Source organism: Sinocyclocheilus rhinocerous, unplaced genomic scaffold (genome assembly GCF_001515625.1).
Source record: "Sinocyclocheilus rhinocerous isolate Xijiao unplaced genomic scaffold, SAMN03320098_v1.1 scaffold1938, whole genome shotgun sequence".
Lineage (NCBI taxonomy): Eukaryota > Metazoa > Chordata > Actinopteri > Cypriniformes > Cyprinidae > Sinocyclocheilus > Sinocyclocheilus rhinocerous.
This window is the reverse complement of record NW_015629065.1, coordinates 1,619,318-1,632,348: the sequence shown is the minus strand read 5'-3', so window position 1 is coordinate 1,632,348 and position 13,031 is coordinate 1,619,318. Positions and strand designations below refer to the sequence as shown.

At 39.6% G+C, this 13,031-nt stretch overlaps 1 protein-coding gene across 1 annotated transcript in view; it reads left to right on the top strand.

Annotated features, from left to right (window-relative positions):
• Positions 1–492: 492 nt before the first annotated feature.
• n4bp1 (nedd4 binding protein 1) overlaps positions 493–13,031 on the top strand; it is a 16,951-nt gene continuing 4,412 nt past the window's right edge. The window contains exons 1-5 of the mRNA XM_016550562.1: positions 493–1,036; positions 4,545–6,067; positions 11,264–11,394; positions 11,479–11,575; positions 12,101–12,208. Coding sequence (XP_016406048.1) covers positions 728–1,036; positions 4,545–6,067; positions 11,264–11,394; positions 11,479–11,575; positions 12,101–12,208 — 2,168 coding nt within the window. The 5' untranslated portion in view covers positions 493–727. The remainder of the gene's footprint in view (positions 1,037–4,544; positions 6,068–11,263; positions 11,395–11,478; positions 11,576–12,100; positions 12,209–13,031) is intronic.

Genomic DNA, 13,031 nt, shown 5'->3' with positions numbered 1-13,031 from the left:
CATGAATGATTTACATTCTAAAATATACTAAAATAAAAAAGAAAACGTTATTTTAAATAACCAAATAATAATATTTGATAATATTACAGTTTTGTCAAATAAATGAAGCCTTTATGAGCATAAAAGAGTCTCAAAAAAAAGGCATAATTATTCCAAACGTCTGACCGGTAGTGTGTAAATCTGAATTCATAAATTTTACTGTTTCTAAGTATTTGCAGCATCTAATGATCATGCTATCCAGCATGATTTCACAATACTATTTTTATTTTCACTGTAGTGTGGTACGTTGGCGTAAACAACGGTTGCCCCGTGCAACAGATTCTTATCTGTAATCAAAGCGATGACATCTCAGCAAATAAATATGTATATATTAGTTGCTTATTAGTGCTCCACACTCCAGTCCAGTTGGTGGCGGTAAATGCACCAGAAGTTGGTTTGCCATCCGCCATAAAACGTTATTAGAAGAAGAAGAAGAAGAAGAACATCTCAGCAAACGTCGTCGTCTGTTGATGACGTGCGCGGGGTTTTCCGGGTGCGACGGTTTGAGATGTAGGCTAGCAGGCTAACCGAGAGTAACGTCAAAACCGATACTACAGCGCTGTTGACTAACGTCAAGAGTCAGAGGGCGGGAAGCGAACATGAAGGGGGCAAACGATTCATTTTACAAGGGGTGTTTCTGAAAGTGAAGTCGCCGTGATCTACATAGATTGATATAGCTAAAAATATAATGTCAACAACGCGGCCCCTCCTCGGGATGAAGCGAATCACCGAGGTAACCTGCACAGAGCCGCCGGGAGGCAGGCAGTCCCCGACCGCCAGCAGAACGCAGTCCGAGCCGCTCACTGTAGACGAGTTCACGGTACACGAGGACAAGCAGGCAGAGCTCAGATGCAACAAACCGAAGGTCGAACAGGTTTTCCAAGTGACATTCACCATTATTGGGCTCTTGGATCACACAGGAGCCCACGGAAGTAAGGCTTCCAGACAGATCTGGCTCCGGCTAAAGGGAAAAAAGGAGGATGTGTCTAAAGCGAAGGTAAATGAAAGTAAATTGTAAAAAAATGTTTTATCTTAAACAATGTTGCTGCTTGTTTTTTGACTGTCAGAAGGAAAATTGACGAACTTAACGTAACTTAAGTTGCAACGTTATAGCTGGAGGAAGCTGATGTCAGAATGAACTCAGCTGCGTCTGACAGCAACATGTTTGTCTTTATTTGACATTTAAACAAAGACCTGTGGTAAGCTGTAACTTAGACACGTTTGTCTCTGTCTTTGCAAAAATTATTTGTTCAATCTTTTATTTAGCCTACTAAGATAATGTTCATTGTCAAACAACTTCAAAAAGGATATTTAACATAATCATTTGCAGATCAAATACTGTAGGATCACACAGGAGCCCACGGAAGTAAGGCTTCCAGACAGATCTGGCTCCGGCTAAAGGGAAAAAAGGAGGATGTGTCTAAAGCGAAGGTAAATGAAAGTAAATTGTAAAAAAATGTTTTATCTTAAACAATGTTGCTGCTTGTTTTTTGACTGTCAGAAGGAAAATTGACGAACTTAACGTAACTTAAGTTGCAACGTTATAGCTGGAGGAAGCTGATGTCAGAATGAACTCAGCTGCGTCTGACAGCAACATGTTTGTCTTTATTTGACATTTAAACAAAGACCTGTGGTAAGCTGTAACTTAGACACGTTTGTCTCTGTCTTTGCAAAAATTATTTGTTCAATCTTTTATTTAGCCTACTAAGATAATGTTCATTGTCAAACAACTTCAAAAAGGACTGATATTTAACATAATCATTTGCAGATCAAATACTGTACTTTTGGAGGTTATTTGTTTGTTTGTTTGTTCTGGTCAAGTTTGTCTTAAAGAAATGGACAACCCGGAGTGGAGTGGAAGCCTGGAGATTACAGAGCGCTTTGAAACTCTGTCACTCTGCTCCACTCACATATGCTGATCCAGACCAGTTTTAAGTCTTTACCTTTCTTTGGTGATACACAAAATATGATGCTTTGGGTCGAGAAGATAAACAGCTACAATTTGGCCAGTTTTTGTCTGATACATAAGGTAATTGATGTTAGGGGGTGTGCCTGAAGTGTGAATCCGTATTCAGAAAGGCACGGAAAACAAATAACGTTTGCTCACGGTTGCCTGTTACATTACAGTACTTAAAATTTCACTTACCACATAAACAGAGTTAGGAGAGATGACTGAGGACGATGGCGAATGATTTGCAGATTCTGAGCACCAATGACAAACATCTAATCTTGTAAAATGTAAGTACTGTCACTCCATAGTATAAACAGAGTACATGCAATCGCAAATCTCAAAAGTGAAAGTGAAACTAAAAATTGATCCTGCATTCAAAAGCAGTTTTAATGCCAGGCATAATATGATGCCTCCCTGATGCCCGCAATTTATATACAGTATAATTACCCAATTATAAAACTGTGAGAGAAAGTATTGAAATACATATTTTCCTTCCGTGTCGTATTTATTCCCTTTAGGGGTTCCGTATTACAGGGAGGGGGGAGGGGGAATCACGATGCCGACTCAACATCGTGATATCCATCAGCCATCGGCGATGGACGATGGCATTGTCTATCGGCCCAACCCTACTTTTTGAATCACACTGGCCAAATCCCAGCTGTGCTGATACTCAGTACAACAGCACAATTGTAAGTGATATTGCTTGGATAACCCATCACAATTCTGCTTTATTATGTAATTTGGGAATAACTGTCACCAAACCACATAGATCCATTATAGCCAATGTAAAAGGATTGTGTTTCGGTGGATTTCATAATGTCTCGGCAGACAGAAACACATTAGTAAGCTTTCACACACATTTGTAGATGATCCAACACTGTATATTTTGACATAGATGTTTCCCGTTAAAGTGGTGGCGAAAAAATGTGTTACTAAGACAGCAACAAAAGACGTGGTTTTTCACTGAACGTGTGGCGTCATCGCCTAGTTCTGACATGCCATTGTTTGCAATTCTACTCAGATCCAGTAAGGAAATTATAATCATCTGGAATATCCTTATTGTTAAGCCATAAAACAGAAACCACTCAGTGGATGTGTTTCGCCACCACGTGCACTTCCTCTTTGTCAAAATATTTGGAATATTTCTAATACTTTTTCACAGGTATAAATATTATAACCACAAAACTAAAGCGTCAAGGAATTTTCTGTGAAATCACATTGACAGGCGAAAATCTCGTCTCCACATCTCAAGTGACTTTTGAATATCTTTTGCCGATTGAATTAAAATAACAGATAGGAGCTGGTATCTGCTTCTCATCCAAACTGTGTCATGAATTTTCTCATGAGTCTTTGACAGAGATCTGATTGCTTAGTCAGGAGAAGACGGGAGGCCCCCAGTGTATTTCACTTTCGGTTTTAGTTACTACTCAGAGTAGTGGCTTTTAACCTGGTGTCATTACTGGTACTGTATATGAGTATTTCTTTTACCGTAACTTGCTCGCTCAGATCAAAGAAATAAAAAGTTGAGCAAAAATGTGGTAGAATGGTCCACCCCAAGGGGTTCCTGTGTTGTTGTGTCTTTCGAACTAGTAGGCTTACCCACTCACTCAAAGCCACTCAATCATGCCAGTATCATGTCTTTTAAGTTAAAGAAACTCCAAAGAAGCTTTTAAACTTTTTTTAAACCATATTATAGTTTTTTTTTTAAATACAGTACTTTTAGGGCTGGACAATTTGGGAAAATAAGGTTATTCTGATAAAAATAGCGATTACTATTTAAAATTATATATATAAAAATATATCTAATTATTCAAATATATATATATACTATTTAAAATGTGCTATACTGTATATATACTACTTATCAATATGCTATTAATGATACTTAAAGGGGTCATATGATGCGATTTCAATTTTTCCTTTCTCTTTGGAGTGTTACAAGCTCTTGGTAAAGATCTGTCTGTAAGCTTTTCAGACCGATGAGTTTTGTAAAAATCGACGCGTTTCAGAAAGGCGGGGCATAGAGGAGAAATAATAATGTACAGTATGTGGAAAATAATATGTTTTTTTAACCTTAAACCGCATAAAAACATTTCATTACACCAAATACACAAAATAATGTTCTTTTTAGCAACATCATATGACCCCTTTAAGAATATAATACTTGTATAATATTGATATAATACTTTCGCTTATACTCAGTTTTGGAACATTGCGTAATGTAAAACATAGTAGCTCTGTGTGTCTACATTTGGGTGCGGCGTCATGCTTGCTTACTTAGGTATGTATTCATTTCACACTTTCATCGATATGATAATGGGCATGTAGAATCTCCCTAGAAAGATGATGTAGCTCTTGGTCATTTGGTCCCTCAATGCAAATCATATGTGCATTCTACTTTAAAATAATGAAACCAGTTTGACTTGTTTTTCTTCTGAGAATAATTATTCTAGAGTGGTATGCTTGTGTTGTCATGTTTCCCTGCTCCTTCTAGAAGTGAAAATCTTTCGCAATGTATGTGTTGTAATCCAGTCCTGCTGTGATTGTTTTGCAGGAGTATGTGAAAGGCCTGTGTGACCCAGAGCTTCAGAAGGAGGAATGGTACCCGGTGGACATGCACTGCATTTTTGCTGGTGCTCGTGGACTCTTTTTAGACCGGCTGCTTAGAGACACAAGTGCAGAGGTCCAAGTACTGGAGCCGGGTCATCTGAGGTTGAGCGGGTGCGCGGAGGCCGTCGTTATGGCTCAAAGTCGTGTTCAACAGTTTGTCGCTCTCTTTCAGGAGAAGCGAAGCTTGCCAGCTGACAGAGAGCCCTTGGTTAAGCGCACCTTTAAGAATTTTGTGGAGGACCGGGCTGATAAATATGCCATGGAGCTGCTTTTGCTCCCCAGTGCCCTCAAAGAGGAACTTTTGGGCTTGGCCCAAAGCCCCACACAGCCTATAGCTATCATAGACCTTGAGCAGGACCGCTCCCAGACTAGTACACCCGTAACAGACCTCTCCAACCGTATCCTGGACACCACTTTTGAGGATAAAACCGCAGGTCCTGCGACCACTCCTGATGTTATGCCCGGTCTAAACGGTCGGCCTTGCAACAAGCGTCGGTCCTCTGAAAGCGAGCAGAGGGACACTAAGAGGCAATACTCATTAGAGAGGAGAGAAGAGGAGCAGTTGGAAGAGCGACAGCGAGAGCAAAGCCAAACTTGGACAGTTACATCTGCGAAAGGGACGCTAGCAGCTAGTGAATCGATAAATGAAAGTGAGGCAGTGAGTCCTGAGACTAACTTGCGCTGTCTTGTTAACTTCTTCCGAACCATGGGCTACCAGCAGGAGGTGGTGGAGCAGGTGGTGCGTGAGACGGGGCAGACAGAGGACACGTTTTTACTTCTGGAACAAATTGTTGAAGAGACTCAGAAGAGCCAGGGAGCACAGCGCACTTCTCGCACGCCCGACCCGTCCCCCTGTGCAAACACCTCGTCCACCTCTACCTGCGTCAGGCTCAAAGAGAAGGAACGGGCACAGATGAGAGCTCTCGCAGAGATCAAGTGCAAAGAAAACATTAGACCTCCTAGCACTAACGGCATAGGTCAGAAGAACCAGACAAGCAGTGTGCCACTAGCTTCTACCACTCTTAAAAGAAACAATGGTGCACAGAATGACGTGTGTGAAGTGATCATCATTGATGACGATGATAACGATTTCACAGAGATAGAGAGGAAGCCCCGAATGGCTGCACTTGATTTGAAGTCAGAGTCCCGGTTTGACTACTTGCCCCGTGGTAGCTCTCACACAATGGTTCCAGTGCGGATGGAGAGTATGACCAATCTCCGCAGCTCCTCTCAAGGCCCTCCTCTCCGGAGCACCGACACACGACCAGGATGCTCTTACCAGACGCTCCCTGGAAGGGCACCTTTACCTCGCTCTGAGGCACATAGCACCTCTAAACCAGCACCCCTCACCGGCATTTCTCGTTTCCAGCAGTCCCTGAGAACCCCCTACCGACTAGTCCTACAAAATGAACCGGGCTGCCCTGATCTGCGCCACATCATCATCGATGGGAGCAATGTGGCAATGGCGTAAGTCTCCATCAGATTGTATAATTTTGGGGGGCAGTGACAGTTCATGAACGTCAAATTTTTTTAAAACCGTAACAGTAAATTCGGTGTGCATTTAAAGCTGGAATAAACTGCAAAGATTTTGCCCAGATTTTTGTTCCAATTTGTAGCGTAGATGACTTGATGTTAGTCGCTGAAAGTCACAGGCAGTCTGCAGATTTTGAGCAGTTAGAGTTAGGGCTGGGCGATAAATCGATAACGATAATTATCACGCAATATAAATTTCCTCGATAAACGATAACAAGAGTTCGATAAATGTTCAATATAATGTTTATGCGGCAAAGGTGGAACGAAAGAGCGCTAGTCATTTGAAGCGTGCCACTCGGAGCGTTTATCCGCTCGGATCAAAGTTCAAACAGCGGCGCAGCGCGAGCTTCACTAGAGCAGATGCGTTCACACGCTGATGAGTCTCGCTCACGTCACACTAAACAGCGCTGTGAGATCCAGTGTGAAGCGCTTGAGTTCAGCGAGGAACACAAATAACTCTGTTTACAGCCAGATGATACAGCACTGACAAACAGCAGAAACACTGTGCGCAACAATACAGTCAGAAGACTTTTTAATCTACAAATCGCCATCATTTTCCATGGATTTACTGTAGTAGCACTAACTGCACCATGGTATTGTGTCAGAAATGTGGGTATTCGTGTCGAATTTTATTATTATTAATGTAGACATGTATTAAATGTATTGAAGGAGGAGTAATGGTATATAATTACAGTATTTTTTTGTGATTAAGCTATAGCGTTTATGCATTTATAAATGTATTTAGGCAACTGTTTTTCATAAATACAAGCTACAAGCCATATTACATTTTTACCATGGTATTGAGGTGCTATATTTGTGGTTTTAACTGTGATTATCATGATCTAAATGTATGCTACTATGGAAGACCAATGGTTAAAAAAACACCTCAAACAGTCAGAATAATTCAATTTCACCATTTAAAAATTAGATTGCTACAATTTTTACAGATATTACTGATTTTGATAATGAACAAAAATCTACATCTGCATCCTAACTCAAGCTACTATCAAATGTGTATTTCTAAGAGACAAAAAAAATATTATAGGCCTATTATATATTGGGGGAAGTCGTGGCCTAATGGTTAGAGAGTCGGACTCGTAACCCAAAGGTTGCGGGTTCGAGTCTCGTACTGGCAGGGATTGTAGGTGGGGGGAGTGAATGTACCGCGCTCTCTCCCACCTTCAATACCATGACTGAGGTGCCCTTGAGCAAGGCACCGAACCCCCAACTGCTCCCCGGGCGCCGCAGCAATAAAATGGCTGCCCACTGCTCCGGGTGTGTGTTCACGGTGTGTGTGTGTTCACTGCTGTGTGTGTGCACTTTGGATGGGATAAATGCAGAGCACTAATTCCGAGTATGGGTCACCATACTTGGCCACATGTCACGTCACTTTTTTATTAATATTATCAGGCAACACAAACTTGTTTCTTGATTTGTAACAATATTACTCATTACTAGAACATGCAGAACTAAGAAATTATTTGTTTCTGTTAAGATACTTATTTTGTTAAGGAAAAATGACTGGAAAAGTGTCAAATTCAAATTCAAAGACGAAGTGTTTGTCATGTTCTGACCATAAAGAATAGTTTAAAACCACAATTAACCATCTGGTTTTTACAACTTTCACATTGGAGCAAAAATCTGCCTTTTAAACTTGAAAGAAATAAAAATGTTACATTTATCGTGATAATTATCGATATCGATTGATATGAAAAAAAAATATCGGGATAATTTTTTGGCCATATCGCCCAGCCCTAGTTGGAGTTGACAGATTTCACAGAAAATTGCATATTGTGACTTTTTTGAGCTTTAGATTATGATTCCATCCAGTTTGCGAATACCAGATGTTTAATATTTTAGTTTGCTGTGTTCAGAACAATTTGAGGGTCATTGCTGAAAGTAGTTAGTGTAGTAGTGTGTGGTCCTCAACCATTTAGTTCATGATGCCCCAATTTTTCTTGGTAAACATATCCAAAGTCAGCAAGTGTATGATGCCTGGTGTTTTAAAATCTATTCAGATTTTAGTTGTGTAGTGTATTCCATCCTTTACTCATCCTCATTATTTTTGGTGATTTTATTTATTTGACATTAGCTTGCAGTAACCATTTACACAAAAACCAAATTTTAATATTTCAAAAGTCTCTCCACTCTGTCAGTTCCAAACTGTAATGGCAGCTTTGTCAATGAATAGTCAATATTTCTTTTTTTAGTTCTTTTGTTGTGTAAAATAAAAGTATGAGTACAACTCATTTGCTTTCATTCAATTTTATTATATATATTGGCATTTATAATGGGCATCAGCCACCCAGCTTTCTAGATTCCAGCCATTGAAAAGTTTTAGTTTAGTTGCTTGACAGCACAAGTTACTGTAAAACTCCCAAAGTTACCAAAAAGCACCATAAATGTAGCCTATTGAACATCATTTGAAAGCGCAAAAGTTTTGTGTGAAGAGCAGACTGAACTTTCTGTCAGTATCAACAACATTTCGGCCCGTTCCTCACACAGTCTATCATATAGGTTGAAGACTTGAAGGGGGCTTGACAGATCCTTGTCACTGCCGCCTTCATTGTTTGAACATTTTGAACATTCTTCAAAATTTCTCTTTTGTGTTGCTTGGGAGAATGAAAATCATGATGATCAGCAAATTATCTATCTATGCATTCAGTATTTGGAGTTCAGCATTTGAATATTGCTTGTACTATGAAACCATTGTAAAGGACAGGTGTGATTGATGCTTTTTTTGGAGACAGTTTGAGGGAGTGTGAAAATGTTGGTGGTGTTGAGTGTGTAAGTGCCCATAAAGGTTAAAGTAAGTCACTTCCAGTAAGCTCTGTGTGTGTATATGAACTCTAGTATGCAAGTGTTTGTGTTTGAAAACCTAAAAAACCCAAGTGCAACCCCCTTTTTCCTTCATAACAGTATCTGTCTTTCTCACCCCCCCCTCCTCCACTCTCCCTCCCACGTAAAAGGCAACCTCTTTTGTGGGTCTCTCCCCTTGTCAGCCCCCTATTTTGCCCTTTAAATGGCTTACCGGAGGTGACTGCACTTCTTAGAAGTACTAGTATGGAAACTGAGGTGTTATACAGGGTTGAAAAGAATATCTTTTTAGACCCTACTAGTGAAGTCTAATTGAGGAGAAAAAGGTATATCGTGGGATAAGGTGTCAGGTGGGATTTTTTTATACCATAAGACCTTTACCTCAACAAAATACGTGGGCATATACTAGAAAGATCTGAAACATAGTGTATTCTTGAGTTTTTAAGAATGCTCCCACTCAAATAATAGCAAGAAACTAAAGGGGTATGTGTAATGCGAAGGTTGTCCTTAGCTACTCAAGAAAACAAAGTCATTTGGAAAGTTAAGGACTGTTGCAGAATGCTCATACCTCAACTAATTATACTATATTATCCATGCAGAGCACTGAACAGTCAGTCTATCACATGTTCAGCCAGTCTTGAAGGCAACAGCTCACACAGGGTTTCTCATGGCTGATTTGTATGCTTGCATGATATTTGAGATCTGAATCCTCAGGTGAAATCTTGTAGCCATAGCAACCCAAATATGTAGTTACCAAGAGCCGCTGCCACAGCAGATAGGAAGGATGTCAATATCTTGCCGTTGAAGATGAAAGTCAATGTGAAGGAGAGGTCAAAGGTCATGGACTGAAACTGGTGCAGTGTATGTACAGTTCCTGATCCTGCTGTAATGATGTTGCTTTGGCCTGGCACGTATCCAGGATGTTGTTACACTTTCATTTCTCATTTCAATTTTCTCAGGTAGTATTGTTTTGAAAAGAAAGGTTCCTCACACCGATTTACTCCACGCACTTGTGCTACTTCTGACAACAGGACAAATGGATTTGATCATTTACATTGGCGCATCCAGTGTTGCGCACAGTGCAATGATGATTGTCCCCAGTGTAGTCACATGGTCAGTCTGTAGTGACAGTCTACAGTCATTTCGGACAAAGGACTACCTTTACAGCTCAGTTCTTGAAGTCTCTTACCTGTCCTGTCAGTGCAAGATAATCAGGTCAGAGTCGACAGTCATTGGATAAGATCTTCATTTGGACGAGTTAAGAGGTGAACCACATGGGTTTTTTATTTGGTGTTTTTTGTCAGAAATACAAGGGAGAAAAGAAAGGTTTTTTTTGCATATTTAGCAATTTACATTTCCAGACTGGGAAAGTTATCTGACTTTTTACGTCAGCAGTCGTTGATTTAGTAACACTTCCTGTTTAAAATAACTTTCTCTTAGAGGGAACTTCCCCGTGACCCCTCCGTGGTTCAGTTTGTGTGTGTGTGTGTGGGGGAGGGTGTTGACGGCTGCACATCTGTATGCGTGTGTCATTTTGTCTAAGCGTTCTGAATGGATGGAGATGTGCGTCTATTTTTGCACCCTTTTGCGTCAGTTGTGTCTAATCGAGATTTGGCGAGGTAAAAGGAAGTAAATTGCTAACCACTGTTCTCAAATGCATTTACATATGTACTTATCTCTCTATCAGTGGTATCAGATGCATTGTGAAATTGAATGCAGAGCTGTTTCCTGATCGAGCAAATTGATATTCAGTAGGGAACTTTTGTCTTTAGTTATTTAATCAGCCCTCTAGGTGAATTTAGTATGTTTGAATGTGAATGTATTACACCGCTTATACCTTTTACTGCATAAGGGAATATATTGTATACTGCCTAGTATTTAAAGATTGTGAAAACAGAATGCATTGATAAATGTTTAAAAAACAGCAATGTTACACTGTTTCCAAATTACCTCACTACATTTAATTTTAAACTGGCATCCATTTGTCATCATAGTAATGTAGAATTTGTATTTCAGTTCTGTCAAATATGAGTCTAGAATGAGATTAAAAACAACTAGTGGTTTATTTGTGGCTGCACATCCATAAGTGGAAAGTCAAGTGGAAACATTGTGTTGCATTGTGGGCTACAGTATCCCACTCAGTGCACTACACGTTGACAAAAGCAGTGGGTCCTCCAAACCTTTCTTGTGCACAAAAAATGGTCATACAGTGCACAACGTATGTCTAGATACTGCCAAAATTGTATAAGTAGTTTGATAGTATGCTATTCCAAACTGGTTATGACCTTTGACCTCCCTATTTGCTCTCACTAGGCATGGACTCCATCGAATCTTTTCTTGTCGTGGGATCGCCATCGCCGTAGAGGCCTTCTGGCGCAGAGGCCACAGAGAAATCACTGTCTTTGTTCCTCAGTGGAGACAGAAAAAGGACCCCAACATCACTGGTAGGAGATCAAGTTACCTTCTGTCATTAGATCAGCAATATAGATTTGGAGTCAAAATGAGATATATTACATATATTGTTACAGAACAACACTTTCTGAATCAGCTGGAAAACCTGCGACTCCTATCTTTCACCCCGTCTAGAGAAGTGTGTGGACAGAGAATTTCCTCCCATGATGACAGGTACAAGATCCAGCTGCTAAAATTATCATCTAGAATTTTTTCTGTCTGTTCCTCAACACATTACTAGACAAAATTGTATTTAGCTTGTGGCTTAGATTCATTTGTGTATTGATTTTCAATAATGTTTCTGGAAATCACACAAATGTACGTAAAATGTGTATAAAAGATGTCTACACACAAAATAGAGATGGGACACCGAAAAGTGCCATGTCCCATGCACACATCAGTTTACAAAAAATAAATTGAATGTAAAAATATGCGCACTGCATATAGTCTTTTGTATCGGCACAGACATATATTTAAAGTGTGTGTCATCTATTTTCTTATCTGGATGCCGATATGAATGAAAATAATATGCAGATGAGGTCATACATAATAAAAACAGGTGGTGTGTTTATGGTTATTTCAAGAGCAAGTGGGTAGAATTGGAAAATCTGAGAACGTTGAGGATGAAATCTGCACAGTGTTTTATACATGCCCTAGGTTTTTGTCTATGCCCTGCTTGATCGATGACCTTCTTCACAGGTTCCTGCTTCATCTGGCTGAGAAGACAGGAGGGGTCATTGTCACCAATGACAACCTGAGGGACTTTGTGAACCAGTCAGAAGCGTGGAGAAGGATTATTCAAGAGAGGTAAGAAGAACAAGATGTCCAGAAGACCAGCAATAATTTTTTTCTAATGTTAATAACACACTACCATTCCAAAGTTTGGGGTCAGTAAGAAAGAAATTATTACTTTTATTTAGCAGGGACATATTAAACTGATCTAAACTGACAGTGAAGACATTTAAAAAAACATTTACAAAAGTATATATATACTACACTACCAATCAAAAGTTTTTGAACAGTAAGATTTTTAATGTATTTTTTTTTTATTCTCTTCTGCTCCCCAAGCAGAATGCATTTATTTGATCCAAAATACAGCAAAAACAGGAATATTGTGAAATATTTTTACTATTTAAAATAAATTCTTTCTATTTGAATATATTTTAAAATGTAATTTACAGGGCTTAATGTTCTGTTAATGCACTGTGCCGGATCTCCGTGCAGCGTTTGGCTGAGTAAAAAATAGTCCTACATTAAAAAAAAAAAAATCTTGTTGATTGATATCACTTTCGAGTCCATGAGTATGAGAGGAGCACAGCTTTCACTCTCAACCAAACTAACATTACTAGCCAATCAGAATGTTTTGCTCTTATAAACACGAGACGCGCATAATAGTATCCAATTGCGGAGTCGCAGCCCTGATGAATGGAGAAGCACGACAAAAAGCTGCGAGGCGCAATGGTCAAAGATGTCCATCTAGCGCATATATGCATAGAATAACTAATTAAAAAGCAGCGGAGCTTTGTAAACAGCTCGGAGTAATCATGTCATCTCCATAAAACTATATGATTGCCAGAACAAATTTACCGGGATTTTTGAAAAGGTCCTGTTCACACATGATCTATTAATG